Source organism: Podarcis liolepis, assembly GCF_965112155.1.
Source record: "Podarcis liolepis genome assembly, chromosome: 11".
Lineage (NCBI taxonomy): Eukaryota > Metazoa > Chordata > Lepidosauria > Squamata > Lacertidae > Podarcis > Podarcis liolepis.
Window position 1 is genome coordinate 28,394,563 of NC_139565.1, and position 26,312 is coordinate 28,420,874.

Sequence of the window (26,312 nt, forward strand, 5' to 3'; positions counted from 1 at the left end):
TTTGGATAGGTTTCTATTATAACGTTTATTATGAAAAGCACACAAGTCTGAATTTTGTCTTGGAATCTGAAAAAGTAAACATTCATTTTAACCCACAAGAGAAGGTTGAAACTAATATAAGAGTTTGGTGAGTTATGTTCCTCATGGAATGAGCAGATATAGGTGGGCTTCTCAAAATACAGTTTAAAAAATGGTTGCTGAAGAGGAAAATGACATTTAATTTTACATAAGGTTCCCCCACCCTTTTCAAGCTAGGAATAATAAACCCAGCCCAACCCAATAAATGTTTAATGTCCCTTCAGAACATAATAGCCCTGATAGATCAGACCATCTACTCCAGCATCCCATATCTCACAACTCAAAGAGTTCCCACATGTGCCCGGGAAGCCAGGAGTAGAATTCTAACCCAAGAAGAAGGTGGGTCCCACAGATGATATGAAGCATCCAATACATGGGCCTTGTTGGCACATCATGGTCAGTCAAACTATGTGTGAAGGAGCTCACTCACACCTGCTTTGTTCCTCCCTAGCTTTTTTAGCTCAGTGAGGCTCAATTCTGTAGCCAAGGTTTTACCTATGGTTACAGGTGGTGGTTAAGGAAGAAATACCTTAAGCACAATCCTGGGTGCAGATGACATGCTAAGCCAAACCTCATAAAAGGTGCTGAAAGGACACAGGAGAAGCAAAGTAAGTATGAGCTCCTCTCCATGGGTTGCTGTGTTAAGGTGGTCCTGGTAAGCCAGGGGAGAGGAGCCTTGGGCCTGAAAGCCAAATGCAGCCCTTCTGTCTGGTCCAGGGGACTTTCTTCAGGTCATGGGAGAAAAACTAACCATCCTCACCATCTTAATGCCAAGAGGGGATGAGGTAGAGGGACCCAGAGGCTTCATTGGTGCCAGACTTCAAGGATATCATTGTGCCCATGGACACCATGTTGGCAACCCCTGCATTAAGTCCACAGACTGAAATTACCTAACTACACCACTGTGTGCTATAGCCTTTTTTGAGAGGGGCTGACAAGAACATTTGGGGGAAATCTGAGCCTGTACAAAAGAAAGAGGGTTGTAGAATCAAAAAGGGGGGAAAGTCAACAGAAACTTGGGTGGGAGCATCCAATTCAGGAAGACTCATCTCTCAGGAATGGTGGTATAAATATTCCAATTCATCACATTATAAATGACAAAACGTTCTATGGTGTTTGGCTGCTTCTCTCTTACCAGTTGAGGCAAACCCATCCTGCAAAGCTCTTACAACCATTTACTTCTATTTCAGTGCTGCCTGAGCAGAGCTGAAGCAAGACGAGATGCGGCAAAAGTGGCGTTAATCAATTCTCTCTTCAATGAGTTGCCTTGTCGCAGGATCACAAAGGAATTTATTATGGAGAGCGTTCAGGAAGCCGTTTCATCCACCAGTGTAAGTTCAATTCCATGTCTTTGTATGCTGTCATTGGCTGCATTTATGGTAAACTGCAGAACAGGAAGACAATAATTAATGTAAGATTCCAGATAAGAGTATCTCCATTGATAGGCTAGTGCTACTATGATTCATGTGCCTTTTCTTGACCTTCATTTCCTTCACATGTGGAGTCCACTTGGCTGATGGTGAGGTCAAGGATCCTGGGAAGTGGTTAATCTGGGCTGATCTCCCTCCCAAGAAATGTGGATAAACTTTTTATTTCCTGCAACTAGGGAGTATGTCCTTTCCCTAAACTTCTATTAGTCTACGTAGCTGCACATACCATGAGTAACTTCGGTCAACATGGAAAATATTTTAGACCCTGTCGCAAATAGACGGCAGGTCATGGTGGCCCCATCCATTAGGCAATGTTTTTAGTAACCACATAATGCTTGGAGGAGAAGTTAACAAGACATACTCTTACATTTCCCAACAATTATCAACTTCTCTCCAGAAAGACTGGAGACAAGAGATGAATTGGGTAGCAGGTCCAGGGTAAGGAAATCAGATAAGATAGTTTTTTCAGATTCTAAGAATACAGTCATGCTCGGCAGCGAGCTCAGCAAAAGTGGAACCTAGGAAGCTGCCTTACACAGAATCAGACTATTGGTCCATTATAGCTCAATATTATCTACACTGGCTGGCAACAGCTCTCCAGGAATTCAGACAGGGATCTCCTCCAGCCAACCTAAAGATGCCTGGGATCGAAATTGGGACCCTCTGCACGCAAAGCAGATGATCTGCCACTGAGCAGTGGTCCTTCTCCTACACCGAGCGCTCTGGTGGAGCCGGGCGCTGGAGCTGTGATGCGAGATGTCGCGTGCATGCTATGCAGACTGGACTCCTCACTTCAAACAAAATATTGAGAGGGCTGAAGACACCTCGGACCCCTAGAGGTGGTGCACCTGTATCAAAGAAAAATGCATCTCATTGTATATAGCTTGGACATAGTTCCCCTTTCCAAGATGAAACTGGGAAAGTTGACTCACCAATCAATAGTAAGGTAAAGGTAAAGGGACCCCTAACCATTAGGTCCAGTCGTGACCAACTCTGGGGTTGAGGCGCTCATCTCGCTTTATTGGCTGAGGGAACCGGCGTACAGCTTCCGGGTCAGGTGGCCAGCATGGCTAAGCCGCTTCTGGCGAACCAGAGCAGCGCACAGAAATGCCGTTTATCTTCCCGCCGGAGTGGTACCTATTTATCTACTTGCACTTTGATGTGCTTTCGAACTGCTAGGTTGGCAGGAGCAGGGACCGAGCAACGGGAGCTCACCCCGTTGCAGGGATTCGAACCACCGACCTTCTGATCAGCAAGCCCTAGGCTCTGTGGTTTAACCCACAGCGCCACCCGCGTCCCTAATCAATAGTACATCGATCCAGTAAAAGGAAAAGTTATGCATGCTTCACCCTCACTCATACATTCTTTAGAGTATCAGTTAAGAGCAATGTCATTACGGATAAAAGATCAGAAAAGTCTACTTGCGACCTGCTACTTTCCCCGAGGGCCACATCCACTCTTGGACTGAATAATAAAATATAAGGGAAACTAGCAATGGTTTCAAGACTAGGGCTGCCATTACTGGGATTTCAAAGGCAGAATTGGTGTCCAGGAGGAATTTCCAAAATGTGATCTGGATCTTAAGCAAGTCAATCAAAAAATCATGGTTTTTTTGGGGGGAGGGGGGTTGTAAAACAAAAAACAAAACTCAACAACTTTCGGGGTGTCCTGACTAAACCAGTGCTGTATCCTAGTCTTTCCATTCACTTTCCCACATCTCTGTTTCAATCCTTTATTCTCTACTATGTTACTGCCTCTGGCAAGGAAATGAGTTGGCAGGAGCTTTTGTCGCTATACATGCCGAAACCGAATCAGACTGCTAACATCTGCATTTGAGGTTAGCTTCAGTTTGCGTGGGTTGGCTTGGTGATGCTGTGGAGTGTCCTCAGCTACTGGGTTCTTTCAGGGAAACATCTGCATTTACTAATGGATACAGATTCCTTGTATGCGCTACACGTAGCATAGTATTTACTGTATGTATTTATATAGACACAGAAGCACTAGGTAAATGCAAGCTAATTCTATTGGAGAGGAACTTATTTTCAGTACCTTGCCCACATTATTGATTTATTAAAAGCTAAGTGCATTCACAGCCTTGGGATTGCTCTGGAAATAATCAGAAATTAATGTACCGAGTTAAAAGCCTATCAGAAAGTCCCGTGATACACTGTAAATGTCAGCCCAGGTTTCAAGTTTCTTAAATCTGCACGTATGAACATCTTGAAACTGGAGATGCCATCTATTTTAACTTTCCCCACATCTGTCTAAGGTGCAATTAATCCCTGTATATAATCACTCTCTGCACTTTAAAGCGCAAGTGGGGAAACTGTGGCTCTTCTGGTGCCGAATGACTCCATCTCCCATCAGCCCCTTGTAACATGGCCAATAGTAATGGAAGGTTGGGGTTGTAGTTCACCAGATGTTGGGGAATACAGCTTCTGTCTTCCCCAGCCAGAAGGCCATTGGAGGGCACCAGTTTGGAGAAGTCTGGATGATATAATAATCTAGATTCAAACCAAGTTTCCCCCATTTCCCACTGAATTTCAAATGAAATATCACATAGAGGGAGAGGATGGAAGTCATTTCTCATTTATCCCCCATTATCATGCTGAAAACGTGTCCATGTGGATTAGGCGTTTGCAATGGTTAAAAATCAGTAATCTTATTGCAGGCGTGTTACAGCTTCTTACAAGTTGCTCAGATTCAATATTTTTAGTCATTGGCAGCAGGGGGGAAATACAGATCAGGAGAAGCATGTTGCTAATCCACTGAAAAGTAGAGCAAAATTCATGAAAGTTTTTTTTCCTTTTTTAAAATGCTGGCTCAGTGAAAGACGTATGCTGCTTGAGACTCCAGAAGATTTAACAAAATCCTCCCATCTGTGCAGAAGGAACTGCTGATAAGCAAACGGGAGATTTGAAACGACTTGGGAAGAGGGTTAAGAGCAGTGTGAGACACACAATTTGAAACTGTTCCTCTTTGATTGAAAGTTATAAGATTCTGGGGAGGTGGGAGGAGGAGTGCTTATAATGTTGGTGTATTTGCAGAGCAGTGGGGAAGGCCTGGGGTATATCTGGTTTGTGGATGAAAGGATGCCTTTCTTTTCGAGCTTTACGAGTCTCATGCCCTTTTGAGGGACAATCCCATACATACATTTTGGAAAATGGACTATGATTTATTCAGAAATGATTTCGAAAAGAAGGTTCATTTAATCAATTCATCATTTTTAATGGAAATTTTCTAAGGCGAAAAGCTTAAAATTGCAGAGTTTTAGACAGATGTCCCTTGGGATATTTAAGAGCCAGCATAAATATTTCAGCAGCAGTGTGTTAATGTTACTGCATTTCAAAAGCTATAAATTTGCTGACAGTTCTGCTAAAGAAACTGTCTCGTGTACAGAGTTGTGTTCAGCTCTGCATAGCTTCTCTAGAACGTTAAGGATTATGAGAAGAATTATAAGCATTTGACTCACAAATTGTCCCTCCAAATGGAAAACAACAAACCACTTTGTCTAAAGCTTCAGTCCTCCACGTCTACAGGGCTGTGCTATGCTAATGGGTTGCCCTACCAAAGGAGAATATGCAATATTATATATTCCAGTAACCTGAATCCACAATAGGTATGGGGAACCTGTGGCCCAACAGGTGTGCCTGGGCTACATCATTATGAACCATGCTGAGTGCAGCTGGTGGGAGTTTAAGAGTCCAATGATATCTGGAGAGCCATGGATACCTGCTCTGCAAGTATGATCCAAACCTTTTGAAGGATGAGCAGGTTCTTGGTGGGTCTGAGTTCCTCTTTGACCCTTGACTACACCTCAGACTGGCTGTAAAATTGGACAGACGCTCATCTCCACACCTAGTCCAAGTGTAAGAGTCATTCTGCATTGAACTGCAACCTCAACGACAAATGACAGCCTTCAAAGACGACAAAGCACCTGTTTGTAACACTTGATGGAATGCCTGTACCCTGAGAGTCAACATCTCTGGCACCCCCTGATGACCCTCTCTGTGAAAAGGTGGGATGGAGGTTTCAAGGGAGAAGGCCTTTTCAGTATGGCTGCTCACCTGCTATGAGGGGATTGGAGGGAAGGCTGGGGGCAGCAGCCCCAAGCAAGGGAAGATGCACAATGCAGTGGCCCAGAGTGACTTCCAGGCAGCAGCCCCAGCAGTTCCTATGTCTCAGATTCTCTCTCTCTCCTCCCTGCTTGCCCTCCCTATTAAAGTGGGGTGCCTCCCATTTTCTGCAATGTCAGTTATGCATGTGGGGGCCGAGAATATAACCCCCACGTAAGTGTGGAGACAACTGTAGTGGCCCTTATGTCTATGAAGTGCTGTCTGGATGCCCATGTTATCATATTTTTGGTGCCAGGTTAAGATGTTCCTTTACTTCCAGACCATTGATGGAATGGAATGTGCTGTTAGTTTTTTGTTTAATGACTTCATGCAAATTTAATATTTTATGGATTTGTTGTTTGCTCGCTTTTGTTTTTAACCAGGGAAATTTTAATTGTGAGATGCCTTGAGTGCTCTTCTAGAAAACGTTGTCTGAGAAATTTTAATAAACTAAACTAAACTGTCCCAGCTGGACTGTCCCCTTCATCACCACATAAACATCTCCATCTCAAACCAGCTGCTCTGTGGAAAAGAATCCAAGAGACAGAAGGGCAGGTGAAAAAAGCCAACTACACAATATGCCTGTTTCTGCTCGGCTGGTTTTGTTTTGCTTTAAGTGTAGGGCTTTTAACACTTCCATTGCATCTTATTCATTTTGTGAACTGCTTTGAGGACTACATGCAAAAATGTTAGGTACAGATTTACTAAGCAAGTAAGTAAATATATAGCTTTGTAAACTGGTCTAAGATAGTGAAGACACCAGACAGAATCTCTTATTTGATTGATTTCGTTGTTGTTATTAAGATCTGCTGCTGCTCTGAGGCAAACTCAAACCAGACCTACCACAACTGGCTCACAGCACCCAGTTGTGGTTATAAGTTACCTCCTTATATTCCAGTTGTTGAAAATCCTCTTTCAGCATCATTGAAGGAAGATGTGAACGTTTCAGAAAACCACGTTTTATATTAGAAAGATGCACGTAGAAATATATGTGGTTTAAAACTAGCCGTGATGATGTTTATGTCTCAATGTTATACCCTGGTCTGTAGCCGAAAGGAAGGAAGAAAAAGAGGCTATTGTGAATGGTTGTGTTCCACTTCCCAGATGATGGTGGTAATGGGAGGCATCAAATACTGCGATTTTATTATGGCTTTTGTAGTAGAAAATGGCCTAGTTCAGGCAACATGCTAAATCATAGTTGAGCATTATGAGAATGAGCTACAGTGAAGCTCAGGTTCCCAACTTTCTCCCAACTCTGGCTTAACTACAAGGAGGAATCTGGAAACATGAGCTTCTGGTTTAGATTAATTGCAACCTGTCCAGTCATTTGAACCTGTCAAACTGTGCTTAATGCTAACTGTGCTTTGGTTAAAACATAATTTAGTTCCATAATTTAGGATTCTTCAGAAACTTGCTAAACTATGGTTAATTGAAATGGGAAGAGAAATTTTCCAAATTCCTCCTTGTGGCCATGCCAGAAGAGAGAGAAGGGAGAATGCACAAGATTCACTGTAACTTGTTCTGTCATTCTAAACTATGGTTTAGCCTGATGTCTGAACACATCCAATTTGTAATCTGAGGATGTGGAAATGGTTTGCATTTTTCCCCACCTAAGAATGTGTTAACGTAATTCAGAAAGTTCCTTTGTTCTTGTTAAAGGGTACTTTAAATGATGCTGATGACCCAAGCACAAGTATTGGAGCCTATCATTATATGCTGGAATCAAATATGGGGAAGACAATGCTGGAATTTCAGGTACAATTTAATTCTTTCAGACAAGCCAGTTTTTTAAAGGTTTGCAGCGCAATCTGTATGCTGTGTTCAGTGGGTATATGACTTACTGAAAAAAGGATCTCAGCCTCAGTAAAATGTATGGCTTCATTTATGTTTTGTACCTCCCTCCATTTCTTCCAACATGAACATTTATGCTATTCATACAGAGTAGGACAGAAAGCAGCATCTGAAAATGTTCAGTTGAATATTGAAAAATGAACTTGCAAGAGTAACTAAATAAGGCTTGCGGCTGTGTATGTGCACATGCTTTTTCCATATATTCTGATTTGGCTTTTTCCCTTTGTACCCTGTTTTCCAGATTAGATTCCAGTTGGAGAGAAGTTACCCTTTATTCATCTTTACAGTGATTTAAATGTGTACTGGAAAACTAACTAAGCAGTCTGAGCTGATACTACTTGATGTTCCAAAAAAATTATTCAAGTCATATTTCAAAATCTGCCCCATGAACAAATTTCCTTTACAAGTATAGCTATACCAGCTTTGCTTTTGATGGTTGTTTTTCTTGTGTCTGATGAAAGGCAGACCATGGAAGTTTGACATAGCAATAGAATATCCAAGCAGAGGCAAGATTGTACCTTTCTGGAACAGATGACAGCATGTTTGCAACACAGAATGCTCATAAAGTGAAACACTGGACCCCTTCCAATTTAAGTCTCATTTCAGACAAATGGTGATGCTTACACATGCCCCATTGTAACCCCATTGCTATGAAGGCAGTGTCTAAATTCTTATCTGGGTCTACTCTTCCAAATTGTTTTCTACACCCTTTTGCCTAGGACAATGACCGAGAAAACCATAAAAGATAATAGAGAAATAATAATAATAATTATAATAATAATTATAATTATAATTTATTATTTGTACCCCGCCCATCTGGCTGGGTTTCCCCAGCCACTCTGGGCGGCTTCCATAGAAACCAAAAAACACTAAAATATCATACATTAAAAACTTCCCTGAACAGGGCTGCCTTAAGATGTCTTCTGAATGTCAGGTAATTGTTTATCGTTTTGAAAGAAAGAGGGGCATAATCATTGTTCCAGGTACTTCCATGGTGCACTGAATAACTTTACTTTTATAATAGTGCAATTACAAAAGTTGTTCTATAATTTAAAAAAATAACAAAGAGATAGGCAATGGTAAACTAATAATTGCCAGTAATAGACAAAATAATTGTCTCAATACATACTTTAGAATCTCTCTCTAGTTATTAATGCTACTCTCTTGATAAATGTCAGTATTCCAACTAATTTAGGAGCAGCATACATCGGGTTTTTGTTTTGTTTTACTTTTTGTTTGAAAGGCAAGTGATCTAGTGTGACTCAGACTTGGTTCCACTCTAATCCACATACAAGCATTCAATAATGTTCTAGAAAGTCAAAAGGGTTCAGACATATTAGAGCAATCATCTTGAAGGCAATACAGAAAGACTTGATAATGGCTCTTCCTTGTGAACTCACACACAGTTCCTGTGCAGGTGGAGGAATTAGTTCCATGGCTGGAACACGAGGTTCCAAAACAGTCCTTCCATAATGCTTTTCAAGATGGAAAAACACATTTGAATGTAACCCAGTTCTCCCCCAGCAAATCCCCACTATTGTTTCACATACTGAAAGAGAGATTCTACTTTGAAGCAGTTCAATCAGAAGCCATTGGTTTTTCTTCCATAGGAACTGATGATAGTCTTTCAGCTGCTGCACTGGAATGGAAGCCTCAAAGCTTTGCGTGAAACAAAGTGCTCTCGACAAGTGAGTAACACAGCACTAATAGTGCACCCGTTTCCCCACATCACCTCTACCCAGTATGTTCCTTATGTTCTATGGACATGGTCCATTCTTAGGTGTCATTGATGGGAATTGAAATCAGTGGGATTTTTTAAAATTTAGGCACTCAGTGAGTCCCATTGAGTCTGAGACATCTCCATGTTTGTCTTTCACCCACTTATGAAGATTATCAGAGATCACAAAGAAAGGAATATATGATAACAACAAGAAGATGAAGAAAATAACAAAAAGACTATCTGGACAGAACTGGATAGAACTGTTTAATCAAAGCAGCAGCAAGAGTGATGTTTGGACCCCTTTTGGAGCTTGAAGTATGGGTACCCCCAACAAAAATTTTAAAAATCTGGCTGTATTATTTGGAATTAATGTGATTTGGAATTAATGTGATTTGATTGGCCTGTTGATAAAAATTATATTAAAAAAAAAGAGTCTGAGACATCTCCAAAGTTAAGTGTGCCCACAAATTAAGATTCCTCTTTAAAGACTAATGTCATTACAGATGTTCTAGGTTTAAAAGGATCCATTAGTGGACAAGTGCAAACCTAGGGTTGTATCCAAAAAGTCCCATTAGCACAAGGACTTCTATCTACACAGTGGACTTCCCATCCTGAGTCCTTCCTTCTCCCCAAATCTGTTCTATGGTTTTCCCAACCTTCCAGAGCAGTTGAGGAGGAAGAGAGTCATGGAGAGAAGAGAGGAAGAGGAAGTCCTGTTGCACAGGTGGAAGTGCTTGAGATAACAGGATGAATTCCCTGGATGCAACCCATAATTTATTTATTTTTAAGAATTATGTAATTAGTTTTATAAATATATTAATGTTTTTTTAAAAACAACAACAACACTGCATTTTAAAAATTATATACTTTCATAATTGCATAATTAACATTTAAAGGAATTATGTAATGAGTTGTCTGCTTTAAATGTTAAGACCTGCATATTCAGTTACATGAAAAATTAATCTCTTTTAAATAACCCAGTGATTAAGGACTATGCTCACTTCTAACAGACAAAGGCAGGATGCCTTTGAATGCCAATTGCCAGGAATTGCAGGTGGGGAGAGTTCTGCTTGTGGGTTTCACATGAGCATCGCTTGGTCACTGTGTGAACAGAGTGCTGGATGAGATGGGCCTTTGGTCTGACCCAGCAGGACTCTTCAAATGTCCTTAAACCAGGGGTGTCGAACTCAAATTCATCGGGGGCCGCATCAGCAGTTTGGTCACCCTCAAAGGGCCGGTTGTATCTGTAGGACTTACAGTACAGGAGAGAAGGGTTCAGGCAGCCGTTGGATCTGTCACATCACAGGATGGCATGCGCTCAATATAAAAACAAGTGGAGGTTTCCTGAATGCATGTAAAGTGGAGGTTTCCTGTGTAGAACGGCCGGCGCCACTAGAGGGCAGACGTTCTCTGGCTTGTAGGCTGCCGCGCATGCGCTGAAAAGGCGGCTTTCTTGTGTCAAAAAAAAGAAGAAGCGAGAATAAAAGGTGAAGGCTGGCGGCCGGCGGCGGCTACACGGGCCACATGACGAGGTTTGGCGGGCCGGATTCGGCCCGCGGGCCTTGTGTTTGACACCCGTGCCTTAAACCCAAGTAATGAGCTGATAGTTACATAGAGAAGCATGAATGAAGGATGGAGCAGTCGGTTAACAAAACCAAATTTGCTATGGGTTTCAAGTTCTACTATTTCAAATAGTAATGGGGCAAGAGAGCAGTTCAGCTCGCGCAGGGCAAGCCCTTGCTTTTGGACATCCAGGCTCCTGCACAACTAGAATTTCTTCAAGCTACCTTAACTACAATTTATTTGTTTAACTTCCACGGTCAAACACGTTTCCAATATCTGTTCTGAAATGTCCATGTCAGTTGCAAAAGATCCCAGAGCAGAACCTAACCCATTATTTTAGAATCCGTTGCATTTTACAATAGTGGGGAAGGAGAGCTGGAAATAATGCCAATATATTTCACATCTGGCAACCAATGTGCCCCTTTGGTTTCAGATAGTACATGGGTAGACGAGTCTAAAAAGCCCAGGACACAAATCTTCACGGCCCTTTAGCAGCTATGGTGGCTAGAAGTATCAGAGGTAATGTATTTAGTGTTAACTCTGGAAATGTATACTCTTTTCTGACCAAACTAAGCCTCCTGATGTATATTGTGCTCTAAGAGGCTTAGTTTGGTCAGAATCAAGTATACATATCCAGAGTTAATACTAAATACATTACTGCTGGTAAATAAACCACCATAGCTGCTAGAGTAAGGTTACCAGACATCCCCGTTTCCCGGGGACAGTCCCCGGATTTACAAATCAGTCCCCTGACAAAATCCACCTATTTAGTAGGAAGTTGAAAAGTGTCCCCAGATTCCCCAGATTGAAAAAAAATCTGGTGCCCTTATGCTACAGGGTCATGAAAATATGTGTCCCAGGCTTTTTAGACTCATCTACCCATGTACTATCTGAAACCAAAGGAACACATTGGTTGTCAGATGTGATTCCCCTGCCCCTCCAGCTCTCCTACCCCACTACAAAGCAATGGTGTATTTGTTACTAACTTTATTTTTATTTTTTTGGATGGGCAACAGGAAGTGATCTCCTACTATTCCCAGTACAGTTTGGATGAAAGGATGAGAAGTCACATGGCTCTGGACTGGCTTATGAAGGAGCAAGAAACTCCGGGCATTATTTCGCAAGAGCTGCAAGTGGCCCTTAGAGAGCTGGAAGAAACCCGGAAAGCTGGACAAGAGCTGCGGTTTTACAAAGAGAAAAAAGAAATACTGGGCTTAGCACTGAGCCAGCTGTACAGTGATCAAGCCGCTGCCTCTTCAAATGATGATCGTATGAGTCTAGCCCTAAGTGGCTATCGCTAGGGCAGCCTAGGGCGCCGTTTGTATGAAACAGGTTAGCAAGGCTGGTCTGTAATGAGCTAATCCTGGATCATTCAGATCAATGTGAAACAACAGCTTGCCTTCAGCTGATTGTATAATGTACAAAGCAGAAACTCTCAAATTCCCCCCCCCTAAGGTGAGCAGCATGAGTTCCAAGTGCATGTGGAATCCACACAGCTCATGTGCAAGTTCACAGAATGTGTGAAGAAGAAGCATTACTCAACACATGCCTCCTGTTTCACTGCATGTGAAACAAGTAAAGCTGCATTACAGTGTGAAATTCTGTGTGACGAAGACAGATTTTTAGAATTATTATTTTTATAAAAAAAAATATAGCTTAGGTTTGTAACTTCTTAAAGAACAGCAACAATCATTTAATAGCGTTGTATAATCAAAGTAAGTGTGGCAGAATTGTTTAGTATGTGAACTGAATCAATACATCTGAGAGATGTACAGAAATAAGGAGTGAAATGTCCCTGCAATAAGCAAAAACTGCCGGTTGATAGATATATATATATTGTTATTTAAAGTAGTGGTTGAAGGGACAGCAATAGGCTTCTAATCTTAGGGAAATCTATGACACAAAGCAGAAAGCCAGTTGTTATACTTGAAAAATGACCAACGCGGACATTCTTCTAGAAAAATAACTTGAGTCCTGATAATAAAATACATTAGCTACAGCAAAACCTGTGTAGATTTTTTATCTTGTTTATATGAGTAGTAAGTAAATTAACACTGCGATAGGCCAGTATTTGCAAGTGGCAAGCCCATTGCTTCTGATAGGAAACAGAGATCTCAACTTTTCATTATTTTTGCTCATTGTACTGTATCAATACAGCAAATGAGAAAAAGATGACAATATACTTGATCAGCACCTGGAAGTAGTGGCTGGCTGTGTCCAGGGGCACATTCAGTTTTCAATGCCCCAGTAGTAAGACATGTGGGGCTACTGCGTTTCTGAACATCAGAATGTCATCAAAGAACAACTGACAACATCAATGATAATATTTATGTGTGATGAAATCAACCCTTTTGCAGGGTAAATGTAATGAATTGCTTTTATTTCTTGGCAGGGAAACAGACAACCATGTTTAATTTCTTTTGCTCACCACACTTATACTAGTTTCCTTAGCAAATGAGAAAAACAGCTTAGGAATGATTCAGGGTGGTTTAATAGCACTGAATGAAGTACAGTCGTACCTTGGTTCTCAAACAGAATGCATTCCAGGAGTCCGTTCAACTCCCGGAACTGTTCAAAAACCAAGGCGCGGTTTCCAATTGGCTGCAGGAGCGTCCTGCAGCCAATCAGAAGCCACACCAGATGTTCAGCTTCCAAAAAATCATTTGGAAACCGGAACACTCTCTTCCAGTTTTCAATCGTTCAGGAACCAAAACGTACGAGTTCCAAGGCATTCGGCGACCAAGGTATGACTGTACTGCTGCTGCAGCTGAGGACCAACCAACTTAGTCACAAAATTGTATGCTTAAGTTCTGGGTTCCAGGTTTCTGAGAAATCGCCAGTGCCTGCACATCCTTTCAGCTGAGTGAGATCTCACTTGCCCCACACCTGACATTATATAAGACATTGTATGGAAGATGGGCAGGTGTGGCTTAGTCAAAATGGCCCCATGTGCCAATTGGGGAGGCTTGGTGAACCTATTAGGCCAGTGAGATGAAGGTTTCCCATCCCTGATCCAACAACAACAATTTCAGAAAGTTCAACTGTACTTTGGAAGTAAATAATAATAATGACTTACAATTTTGGTCATGATTTTCAGCATTTGGTGAAGATCTTCCTAAATTTGAACCAAATTATGGGATGTTGTCAATGCCTGCCTTGGCTCTAACCTAAGCTATCTCTTCCACTGTCATCCTTTCTGCTGGTTGTGCACTTGTGACTCTTACTGGGATTTCCATTGCAAGCAGATCAGATACACATATTCAGGCCTTTTTCCCAGCCGGAACAGGTGGCTGCGGGTAGCATGGCGATTGGTGCAATGGGGTGTCCCCCCCCAAAAAAAAACAAGTTCTGGCACCTCTTTTTCTAGAAAAAAAGCTCTGCATGTATTATGAAGATCCCTTGACAATGATTTATCAACACTGTGTTGCAAAAAGGAAACAAGACCGTTCTTTCAAGATTCATCTATAGCAGTCATGGGTCTGCTGCAGCAAATGGCAAAAAAATATAGTACTGAGAATTAGAATCAGCCATTAATTTTAAAAAAGTATTTTACTGCCTCAAATCTTCTGTATCTTATTTGATCTCATTCAAGTGTTGAATTTGGGCAATCATTTTGTAAAATAAACCGTTGTGAAAACATTTCAGGAAAAATGTGCTTATTGAGAGCATTCCACATATTGTATGCAAATATTACAATAGGCTGCTTCTCTCTATGGTCTATGTGAAACAAAGTACAGTGGTACCTTGGGTTACATACGTTTCAGGTTACATACGCTTCAGATTAAAGGCTCCGCTAACCCAGATATATTACCTCGGGTTAAGAACTTTGCTTCAGGATGAGAACAGAAATCGTGCTCAGGCGGCGTGGCAGCAGCAGGAGGCCCCATTAGCTAAAGTGGTGCTTCAGGTTAAGAACAGTTTCAGGTTAAGAACGGACCTCCGGAACGAATTAAGTACTTAACCTGAGGTACCACTGTAATGCTTAAATCACTAAGCTTAAACATGCTATGGAATGTCAATGGAGAAGTAACCCCCCCCCCCAAAAAAACCCTACTCATGCACATTTCTTATTTACTTCTAACCTAAATATTCTTGACTTTTTCCAGTCTTGGCAGCAATTCTTAAAACCTTGACCTCCTGAACCATAAAATTGCAACCATTTTTTTCTTCAAGTTTTAAAACAACAACACCTGGCCAACACTGATTTTTGTTTTTGAAAGGGAAAGTTACCATAGTTTTATTACCGTAGTTGTATTTGCTGAATATTTCAGTCAATAGCCAAAGAGAGACTGCTTTTGGTAAAGCCTGAGAGGCCCTCTCTCTCTTTCTCTGAGTGGGGTTGATAAAATGTTTTCCAGAGAGGAACTCATCTTTCCTCTTACCTCCACCTGCTGCTCTCCCCTCTGAAACTTCCCACACCAACTGCTTTTAACCTTGCCAATGTTTGAGACCTATAGTTATCTTGCAAACATGGGACTGGAACCCCACGGGAGCAAACACAAGTTGGGAGGAGAGGTAGCACAGGGAAATGGATGTTTGTAGGAAGGGTTAAGCACCCCCTTTTATCTCAGCACCTTCTCCTCTTCAGATTACCTTCTCCCACAGCTCCTCCCACAGAGGAGGCAGTTTCATTGCACACAGCAGGTGCACAATTCATCGTTTTCTCTCTCAAGTTTTCATTTAGTTTCAACACCGGCATTTTCCCATGGCAGTACCTCAAAACTGGGTGCCCATTCTTCTGGAAGCGAGGCCAGATTTGGTTTCACCAGCTCTCTGCAAAAAGCCAGGGTTCCTTTGCTTGGATGCCATTAAAGAGTGGTTTAAGGAGGCTCTGCCTTGCCACATGAGCTACTTCGTCCCAGGCATTGCTGTTCTCACACACATTAAAGGTTGGGTTCGCAGGATCCAAAACAAATGGCCTACAGGAGGAAGAGAGGCGTTGTCCATATGAACAAAGACAGGAAGTGCTGAGAGGCAGGTGCCTCTTTTACAGTATATTCAAATGTAATGCTGTTTTCACACACAGGGCCTATCGTTTCAAGACCTCTTGAGCTGGAAATAATAATAATAATAATAATAATAATAATAATAATAATAATAATAATAATTTGCTTGTACCCCACCCATCTGGCTGGGTTTCCCCAGCCACTCTGGGCAGCTTCCACAAAGACCAAAATTACACTAAGATGTCACACATTAAAAACTTTCCTGAACAGGGCTGCCTTAAGTTGTCTTCTGAATGTCAGGTAGTTGTTTATCTCTTTGACATCTGATGGGAGGGCGTTCCACAGGGCAGGTGCCACTACCGAGAAGGCCCTCTGCCTGGTTCCCTGTAGCTTTGCTTCTCACAATGAAGGAACCGCTAGAAGGCCCTCGGCGCTGGACCTCAGCGTCCGGACAGAACGATGGGGGTGGAGACGCTCCTTCAGGTATTCTGGGCCAAGGCCATTTAGGGCTTTAAAGGTCAGCACCAACACTTTGAATTGAATAGCTCAGTCGGTGCTGATAACACCAAAGTTGCAGGCTCAATCCCTGTATGGGACAGCTGCATATTCCTGCACCTGCAGGGGGTTGAACTAGACGATAATCAGGGTCCCTTCCAACTCAACCTACGATTCTATGATTCATCAGCTGAATGCATCAGCTGCAAGAAAGTGATGTCATTTCTTGGGTGAAGAAAGCACAGATCCAAAACCATGGGAAATTGCAAGTCCAGGAATGAAGGCAGGAGGCACACACAAAACTGGAGCTGTGTGGCTGTGGGTGGGTGTGTAGAGAGAATTACCCAGCAGTATGAACTAGACATTTTCCAGAACCAAGTACAACATTGCTCTTGTTCTGGTGAGGGAACAAACATCAAAAGACAAAGGAAGCAGCAGGGCAGCCCGGTTGATTTATGAGCAATGGCCTTCACAGAATCAAAGGCCCTGTAAAAAGCAAAAAGCCACAAGAAAGTCCCCCCCCCCCGACAGCACCAGCAAGCAATATTCAATGTCATGAACTGGCAGGACAATGTGGGGGAGAGGAAGAGGGTCCTGGAGACTGAGACTGAGATGCACTGAGGTAAACTGGTGATGGGGAAAGAGCAGGGCCATAGCTAGGGGGTGGTGAGGTGGGCCCCTGCCAGAGGCACAGGCGAGAGGGGCGCTCAAAACCAGCCCAAAAAAATGTCCATAAATATGTCTATAAATAAAAATATCGATTATTGCCTCATAAGAAAAGCTTTTAAATAGAGGGTGAATGGGTGGAGGGGGGTGGAGGAGAGGTGGAAAGAATAACTAATATGTCCATGAGTAGGGGGCGCAATCTGGACGGTTCTGCCAGGGGCACAATATCACCTAGCTACGGCTCTGGGAAGGAGAGGTTGGTGGAATCAGCTTTTCCTAGCAGTGGAAGCTCTAGATTAAATTTCAGCTGCTGGGAGCATGTACTAAAGAGGCAGACAAGTATATAATGGGCTTACTCACCTGGTTTGCTTTACAAACACCTTTTGGAAAATTGGAAAATTGGGTCTGTAATGTTTGTGCCATACAGCACAGATTTCTTGATACTGAACCAAAAGCTTCAGGATGGCTCTCATTCCCTGTACATAGCTGAAAAACATTGGTTTCCCAGCCAGCTCCCATACATAGATGGTGATGAGTTCCACAGCGTAGGAGGAAGGGAGCCTGCGAAACCTAAACACACACACAGCACACATTTAGCAGCTGCACAGAAGGAGCTGCCACAGGAAACGGTCAAAAACAAAAGCTGTAGATCAAATAAAGGCTGGAGAGACAGTAGCAAAATCCAATTTGGGCCTCCCGTTTGATTTAATATCCATGCCTTGCAAAGAATGATAAGCCAGGAGTAGCTAAGAAAATATAGATTAAATATTGTTTCTCCCCTGGTATGTACGCTCTCTCTTTTTGCAAATGTGTGGGTCACTCATTCACAAGGGGTTGAAACAATGCAAAAATCTACAGATTGGGAAAACAGAAGGATCTGACGTTGGTTCAGTACTCAAAAGCTTGCATTGGCTGTCCATACACTACTAGGCCAGGATCAAAATTATTGACCCTTAACAACTTGGGTTCAGGATCACTGAGATTTACAGAGGAGTAACTGATAGTGGTCTCCCATGGTTTGGATGTGCAATTCATATCCATCAGGAGTCATTACTGAAATGAGGCTGCATTTTAATGTTGTACTTAATCTTGTTTTTAAGTTGTATTTTAATCAATTGTTTTTACCTGGTGTTAGCCTCTCTGAGCCTGGTCTTGGCTGGGGAAGGCGGGGTATAAATAAAATTTATTTTATTATTATTATTATTATTATTATTATTATTATTATTATTAATTCTGCATTGTGTGCTCAGACAGGCTCTCTCTCTGTTGAACTTACTGAAGACACTTATATTTTTTGTTCCAGCAGGCATTCTAAACTGAATTGTGATACTATAGCCTTAACCATTTTTTTAATTTTCATTGTATTGCATTTCTTGTGTATAAATTGTTTAAATCAAAGGGTTCCCAAACCATGGTCAGTGGTCCAGCAGTGGTCCATGAGCTTCATTCAGGTGGCCATATGGCATCTGGCACAGTACGTTACAACTGCTACAACAGGCAGAAAAACCATTAAGTGTTCTGCCAAGAACCTCATCAATTTTCAAGTGGTTCATGGGGAACAAAGTTTGGGAACTGCTGGGCTTAATGGCAACAGCAGCAGCAGGAGGAGGAGATGATAAATGAATTCAGTTGTGCTTGGATACGAGCAACCTACTTGTTTTCTTCTCCTGGTGTTGCAAATGAAGTTTTGAACCAGTGCTTCATTAAACGTATGAGATCTTTCACCCTCTCTGTTGACGCCTTGACAAACTCAACTTGGTGCTTCAACAGGGCCATAGCGTACAGCTGGATTTTATCACTGTCACTGCAGTGGTAGAGCTTGCGGTAAAAGCTCTCTTTTAAACCTGTTAACGCCAAACAAGAGATAAGGCTAATGACACTCCCTTGGTCTCCATTTCTTAAATCAAATTGGACAGATTTCGGGCTAATGGAAATATTGTTGCAGTCTGAATTACATTAAAGGTAGATCTCCATAAGTATTATTGGACAGTGAGGGGGTGGGAGACACCACCCCCAGCCAGCTCTTACCTGCTGATAATGTAGGCCCAAACATGTCATAACAAGGCATTATGTCAAACAAGTGGCCGTGGTGATCTTTATAGCACTTAAAGTAGAACCTTAAGGAAAATGGTGTCCTTTCCTGCAATATTAACCTAAGAAGAAAAGAAAGGGGAGAATAAGGCTTTAATTCTACCTCTACTTACCTGGGAGTAAGCCCTATTGAATTTCATAGGGCTTACTTCTGAGTAGACATAGTTAGAATTTAACTGTTAATCAGTGGCATGCTAATGACTTTACAATAATTGGGGGAAATGAAGGGAGAATCTCAGTCCAAACCTGTTGATCCAGGAAGGTTTAGTTAGTCTTTTCTCTAACTCTTCTAGTACTTCGGGAATTTTTCTTTGGCAGTCTTCTAAACTTTGAAAGGCGCTGCTAAAAAGAACTATGTCCACATCAGATGAATCTTGCACATCAGTTCCTTTTATATATGAACCGCCCTGTTACGTAAGATATTAACAGAAAGTTGGTTAGTCCTTGACTTTAACCCACCTAGTACCAATGTTCCCAAGGAAGAGCAAGACTAGCCATGTGTCAGCTGTTCAACCCAGGCAATCTGCATCACTTTGGATCACAAATGGAGGACACTGCTTCACTGCTTATGGAGTAGATGACTCTGAATGGCTCCCATAATGTAGGCCATATCACATATTCATTAATGTGATGACTCTGGTTCCAAGCATCAGACAGGACTCTGATACAGAAGAGGAGCAGTTAAGTCTGTCTTACCCACCACAACTTGGGCAGAAGAGTGAGACCCAGTCCCTGATCTCAACCCTGGAACTGGACCTTGAGACCCTGGTGCCACAGCACCTAGAAATAGGCCCCAGCTGCAGCACACAGTTAGAAGGAGTATCATGCAGTTTGAACAGCCGTGGCTTCCCTCAGGGAATCCTGGAATTTGTTAAATGCCCTTAGAATTGTTAGGAGGTTCCCCTTACAAAGATACAACTACCAGAATGGTTCCGCATTCCCTCCCTCTTCTGATGGAATTATAGCTCTGCGAGGGGAATAGGGGCCTTGCAGCACCCGTAACAAATTACAGTTCCCAGGATTCCCTGGGGGAACCATGGCTGATTAAAGTGGTATGATACTGCTTTAAATGTATAGTGCAGATGGGGTCATAATACTTTCTGTGCATGTCGTACCTCGAAATGAACCAAGCCTCATTATGTTAGCCACCTCCCATTTTCCCATACATGGAACAGATGAAAGTAAGGGAAGGACACACAAGTGCTTGGATCCAAACCCAAGAGCTGTCCTTTAAAATTATCCACTCCACTCCTTATGGATTGAGGGTAGCATGGAACCTGGGCCCGTAAGGATATAAATCTTCCTTTGGAGCTAGGACTCCATCAGAACAAGTTGCTTCTTCCAATGATCTGTCCATGGTCCTGCATGCCATGTATCTGGCCCTCTTGTTTTTCCTGAAATCCAGACCCCTGACTATCATCATCGTGGACTGTCATCTCCCTTAATTCTGGTTCTTCCTATCATCTCCAACCACTGGTTGGACACTCTGCCTCCTGGGCCAGGCATAGCCTCTGCCACCTCTGGACAAGACAATTAAGCCATGCAGGTTCTTGAAAGTGGTCTTCACCTGGGACAACATTAGACAACCCTGTTGGATCAGGCCAACGGTCCATCTCACCCATCTCACTCATCCTGTTCTCACAATGCCTATGGGAAGCCTGCAAGCTGGACACAAATGCCACAGCACTCTTTCAGCACTTCCCAGCCACTGGTATTCAGAGATACACTGTCTCTGTCAGTGAAGGTAGGACATAGCCTTGCTCTCCATAAATTTGTCTAATCCTCCTTTAGAACCATCCATGCTCCCAACATAAATTGTATTGGGTTGCAAGCCAAATAGCTGCTTCCCTCATGACATCTTTCCTCCATAGAGATAATGCACACCAACACAGTATGCTGTGCTGTGTTATGTCAATGTGAGTGTTTATTTTGCCCTGAATACAGTATATGCATGTACATATCAGATTCTCAGCTGACATATTCATGGCAAGTCACTAGGTCTTGGCTAACTTCATATGTCTTTTTCCTTACATAGAGATTAACAGTGATGAAGCAGCCCCAAGCAGCTTAAGATCCTGACTTACCAAAGTCCATTGATTGCAATGGGCCTACTCTGACTTAGTCAAATACCACCCTTTTTAATTTAAATGTGTTGCCTCGTGCCCCAAAATTTCTCAGCCCATTGCTGTATTTGAAGGGAAGGTTTGCATATCCCCCCCAAGTAGGAAAACATTGCATTTTCAATTCTTATAAAATAGCATATCCTCGCAGAAGGATAACCTTGAGGGAAATGGGATGTGTGCAACAAAGAGGAAACTAATGCACACACACACACAACTGTTTACGAAGGTCCTTAGACGTGAAATACTAGATACAGGAAGTGCAACACTACTGTGATCAATCTCAAGTAGAATGTGGCATCATCAGTACCTTTGTGACATATGTAATTGGCAATGGAAACACTTCTTCAATGAACTCAATGATCTTTTCAACTTCTGATGCACAGCCCCACCTTACAGCATTTGAGATTGGTCGGAGTTTTGCTTCCACAAATTTCGTTAATTCCGCAGGTGTTTTGTACTCTAATATGTTTTCAGGTTTAAACGCAGTGGACATTTGAGCTATACAAGAGAGAAATCAAGGTGAATTACGAGTTTTTGTCTGAAAAGGAAGGGATGAGGAGAAGCTCTTAAAAAGTAAGGTTTAAAATCAGGTGGTCCTTGATAATGCGATCACTTCGAAACAGCGATGCTACCTCTTTTGCTGGCAGTGAAGTGATGCTCTTGTTTCTCATGGTATTCCCTGGCATGGGCTGTTCCAAACTGCCTGGGGCACATCCTACAGGATGTCAGTGTTTCCGTGGCCACAAATTTTGTTCTCCTCTTACGAGTCATATCCCAGTAGCTTCTGTGATTGCTGGTCAGTATCATTTCATGATCAGTCTGTTAATAAAGAAGAGAAGATATATATACTGAGCTGAGATGCAGGGCCTGGAAAGAGATTAAAGATGGGAGCAAGGAAGTATGTGTGGATAGTATTCTTGTCTTTAAAATGGTATAGCAGGAAGTTAAATGCCCTTTTTTATTTGATATCTGGTTTTAGGTTTGTCTTTCTTAATGTAGACAGCTGTATACCACTGTTTACATTTTTGATCAGCCAGACATTTTAATCATTTTGTACTATTTTTATGATATTTTCTATTTTATTGTATATGCTGCTGTACACTGCCTTGTTATGCTACATGAACTTGTGATAGATAAATGTTTTTACAAATAAATGGATCGTAATTTATCTTCTCACATTTATATACCGCCATTTTCCCCCACATGGAACCAAGATACCATATATGCAGTTCCCAGGTGTTCATCTATCCAGACACTCAGCAGTCCTAGGCTAGCAAGGCGATGGCCACAAATATCTTCAGACCATACCCTGGGACCACCTTTGTTTCCATTCATATTCTTATGCAGGAACTTTGTTTTGTGGCTGAAAAGGTCACAGGGCATTGCTGACTCAGTCATATGCCATAAGTGGGCATGCCAAAGAAGAAGACACAGAGGAGGCTTCAATTGCCAAAGGACGTAACAGGACAGGAATGGCATGGTAGGATGGAGGCTTACATGTGGGATTTGGTTTCTTAATCTGGTTTTTAGCTGATGAGAATCAATTAATGCAGTGCAACAGTGGAAGCCAACACAAGGACTCCCAGTTGCACAAGGAGGGCTCTCCCATCCTCCCCAAATCTGCTCTAAAAGGTAAGGAGAACCCTTCCAATAGCACCCAGTGGGAGGAGAGAGGAGAAATTCTTAGGCTAATTGAACTACAGTGGTACCTCGCGTTACATATGCTTCAGGTTACATACGCTTCAGGTTACAGACTTCACTAACCCAGAAATAGTGCCTCGGGTTAAGAACTTTGCTTCAGGATGAGAACAGAAATTGTGCTCTGGTGGTGCAGCAGCAGCAGGAGGCCCCATTAGCTAAAGTGGTGCTTCAGGTTAAGAAGAGTTTCAGGTTAAGAACGGACCTCCGGAACGAATTAAGTACTTAACCCGAGGTACCACTGTATTGTAATAGCCCCATGTTATAAAGGATACATGCCACAATGCAGGCATGGCTTGAGCTGTCAACAGCTTCTGCATACACATGTTTTGCAATAGTGCACATGTTAAAACACACACAAACACCACCATTTTGGCTTTTAGGTTTTTAATGTGTGGTACATTTTGGTTTTAGCATATGCAACCACACCTACATGCTAAAAACGATTTCCAGAAGGAGTGGCATGTTGGTCTGTTGCAGCAAAAAAACATAAGATACCTCAAAGGTTAAAATATATATTGGCACAGGTGTTTGTAGACTAGAGGGAACTTAATCAGGTAAATGACAGTCTGAGATACACAGATAAGACCGTTATAATCTGATTGATTGAGTCTGAGATACAGGTATACAGGTACAAGACAAAGACAGATACTGTAGTAATTGTGAGGCCAGAGAGGAATGAAATGGAAGAAATACAGTGATGCTTGCATTAAAGCTCAACTGTATGTAAAATAATCACAGTGACCATTCACCAAGCAGTGTAACATCCACTTGTAATTAACAATTGTGATGGAATAAAAACTCATCAGCTCAACTCATGTCACAGGCGATAAATTTAAAAACTGTTAATTTAGCAGTTTCATATTGGAAATTCCCAATTGTTTTGTTCAAGAATGGTCTCCTTAAGGAAAGCAATAGAATGTCCTGTGAGGTTAAAATACTCTGATAGTTTGTAACTATTGCCATTTCTAACGTTACACACACAGCGTCTCCAGGCAGGTGCTTAATACGTGTGTAGTATCTTGCTTACATTTTCATTTATTTGCTTGGACAAAGGAGGAGGAAGATGACACGTTCCACCTTACCTTTGCATGCTGCAGAAGACACTCTCGCAAAACCTCCTTGCCACAAGTTTCACAGTGAACTCTCCCAAGATGTTTAGCTTGAAAATGGTATCTCAGAGCTGTGCGGCTGACAAAGTCATTCCCACATCTCTCACAGTTGTAAGATCTGGGTCTTAGGCCCCACATCCTTTAAAAGGACAAAACAAAAAGTTAACTATTCACACACACACACAGGGGGGTGGGCATGGGAAAGAGAGTGAGTATCTCAACTATAAGGTATAGGTAAAGGGACCCCTGACCATTAGGTCCAGTCGTGGCTGACTCTGGGGTTGCGGCGCTCATCTCACTTTATTGGCCGAGGAAGCCGGCATACAGCTTCTGGGTTATGTGGCCAGCATGACTAAGCCGCTTCTGGTGAACCAGAGCAGCATACGGAAACGCCGTTTACCTTCCCGCCAGAGCGGTACCTATTTATCTACTTGCACTTTGACGTGCTTTTGAACAGCTAGGGTCGCATGAGCAGGGACCAAGCAACGGGAGCTCACCCCGTTGGGGGATTCGAACCGCTGACCTTCTGATCGGCAAGCCCTAGGCTCTGTGGTTTAACCCACAGCGCCACCCACGTCCAACTATAAGAATAGCTAAATTAGGAGTGTCATACGTCTGGAATACTGCATCTGGGCGTAAATTGGGGAAATGTCCTGGAAAATCTGGATGTATGGCAACCTATGTTGGCAGTGCCAGTTTTCCATAAAAATATCTGAAAAACTGCATTTTTTGTGATTTTGCCCCAAAAGCTCAACAACTTTGGGCAAAAACAAAGAAAATATCAAAAACTTTGCCAATATAAGCTCAACAATTTTCTGTCCAGATTTTCACTGTTTGAAATATGCCAACCTTAAGCTAAATGCCAACCTAAACACATTACTCCAGGGAGCCAGTGGATTATTTGTACTGTACAGCTTAATTCGTTCAAAACTAGTTGATCATAGCCTGTTCTGCTTGTGGCAACACAGCGAGGTGGCCACTCCCTAAATCATCTGACTAAATTATTCCATGTGCTTCTGCTTCTTTCCCGTTTGTTTTTCAAATACACGATATAAAGGGGCAAATTACAAAGGAAGGGTTTTCTGCCAAAAATAATCTTACCTTGGCAAAGCCATCCTGTCTGCATTTCGTAGCAAGTGTGTTTATGTACTCGTTTCCCAGTTACAGTCCTTTGAGGACAGCACATTTCTCAAGTATGTACCACCCCCAGATGCTTAGAATTCTGGGAATTGTGGTTTGTGCCTCCACTGTTGATTGTTCTCTTTGGGAATTGATAGTTATCACGCTTCTGGTCAGCCCTGGAGCCGCAAAAAGACAGGATGCAGCTCCTTTCTATACTCTTGGAAGCTTTGCAGCAATACAAAGAAGAATTATGCATCAGATGCAAAAGCTTTTCTTTCTTTCTTTCTTTCTTTCTTTCTTTCTTTCTTTCTTTCTTTCTTTCTTTCTTTCTTTCTTTCTTTCTTTCTTTCGTTATGGGAGTTCCTGCCACTTTGCAAAGCTAGTGTTGTTGGTCACCTGGACAACACTTTCTTGGCAAATATTTGATTTCCCCCACCACTTGGTTTATAGACTGTGGTTTAATGTGAGCCCCGGAACCCAGTCCAGCATCTTAACTACACTTGCAAGCCATAGTTTGTTCTTGATTTGTAAGCTCTGGTTTGTGTTATGTGTAGCTAGCAGAATGTTCTCTTTTGTCATTTTCTTATTCATAAACATGAAAAACACCTTTTGGGGGGCTTGGGTAATCTAGACTTCTCCATTTTTACATTGTTTAGTCTTACCCAACTTTCACAGCTGGTGATTCATATTGCAGTTCTAACCATGTCTGCTCAGAAGTAAGGTGCATTGAATTCATTGGCGTTTACTCCCAAGCAAGTGGGGTTAGGACTATAGCTTAGTGTATAGACACTTACCCATTCCATGTGACAAATGTGACAAGCTCTGCTTGAAATCTTCTCTCTAGGGTAGTTTTTCTGGCCCAGCACTGTTGTATACTTGCTCTCTGCCAAAATCACAATAGAGGCAATTATGATGTGTAACACGCACAGAGAGAGAGAGAGAGAGAGAGGCAGAGGGAGGGGGCCACCAATATTTAAGTTATTTGTCTAGAATCAATGTTACCAGCTTTTAAATGTCAGGCAAAGGTGTTCTTGTTTGTTCAGCCATTTGGATCTTGATATAGTTTGATATTTGACCTGTTCTTTGTATACCACATTTTGGGTGGGGACATTTTGGGTTTTCCTAGTCAGTTCCTGGTGAATGGATGTTTTTAGTACAGTCCTACCTACCATTTTATTACTTTTAGTTATTTTACAGTACATATTTTGCTTTACTAATTTGTTGTAAGTTGCTTCCCAACTTTTTTTCCTGTAGAAAGCAATAAATAAATAGAACAAACAAAACTGAAACAAATTTGCAGCT

General features: G+C 42.1%; 2 protein-coding genes across 3 annotated transcripts in view; one reads left to right on the top strand and one right to left on the bottom strand.

The window, feature by feature from the left end:
- Window positions 1-14,396, top strand: part of LIX1 (limb and CNS expressed 1) — a 47,362-nt gene extending 32,966 nt beyond the window's left edge. Inside the window, exons 3-6 of the mRNA XM_083464636.1 lie at window positions 1,269-1,409; window positions 7,283-7,378; window positions 9,085-9,162; window positions 11,774-14,396. Of these exons, the coding sequence (XP_083320762.1) occupies window positions 1,269-1,409; window positions 7,283-7,378; window positions 9,085-9,162; window positions 11,774-12,058 (600 nt within the window). The 3' untranslated portion in view covers window positions 12,059-14,396. The remainder of the gene's footprint in view (window positions 1-1,268; window positions 1,410-7,282; window positions 7,379-9,084; window positions 9,163-11,773) is intronic.
- On the bottom strand, window positions 1-25,848 carry LOC310688273 (2'-5'-oligoadenylate synthase 1-like). 2 transcript variants are annotated; one of them, XM_083464586.1, is made up of 10 exons: window positions 24,990-25,047; window positions 23,862-24,027; window positions 21,711-21,897; window positions 21,386-21,576; window positions 19,202-19,362; window positions 18,893-19,017; window positions 18,519-18,708; window positions 17,225-17,434; window positions 15,473-15,676; window positions 1-1,462 (listed from the first exon to the last, which is right to left on the bottom strand). In XM_083464586.1, the coding sequence occupies exons 1-9, from the start codon at window positions 25,001-25,003 to the stop codon at window positions 15,520-15,522; spliced, it is 1,401 nt and encodes a 466-aa protein (XP_083320712.1). In that variant the 5' UTR covers window positions 25,004-25,047; the 3' UTR covers window positions 1-1,462; window positions 15,473-15,519. The 2 variants fall into 2 exon arrangements, with proteins under 2 accessions (XP_083320712.1, XP_083320713.1); XM_083464587.1 differs by lacking the exon at window positions 24,990-25,047 and adding an exon at window positions 25,805-25,848 and having other exon boundaries at window positions 1,346-1,462.
- Window positions 25,849-26,312: the final 464 nt, after the last annotated feature.

Excerpts from the sequence above, each read along its gene's own strand:
- LOC310688273 (XM_083464586.1), bottom strand. Across the intron at positions 21,898-23,861 it reads GTCTTCTGCAGCATGCAAAG|ACTGATCATGAAATGATACT; the intron begins GTAAGGTGGAAC and ends CTTTATTAACAG. Across the intron at positions 18,709-18,892 it reads TGGGCCTACATTATCAGCAG|GTTTAAAAGAGAGCTTTTAC; the intron begins GTAAGAGCTGGC and ends TGGCGTTAACAG.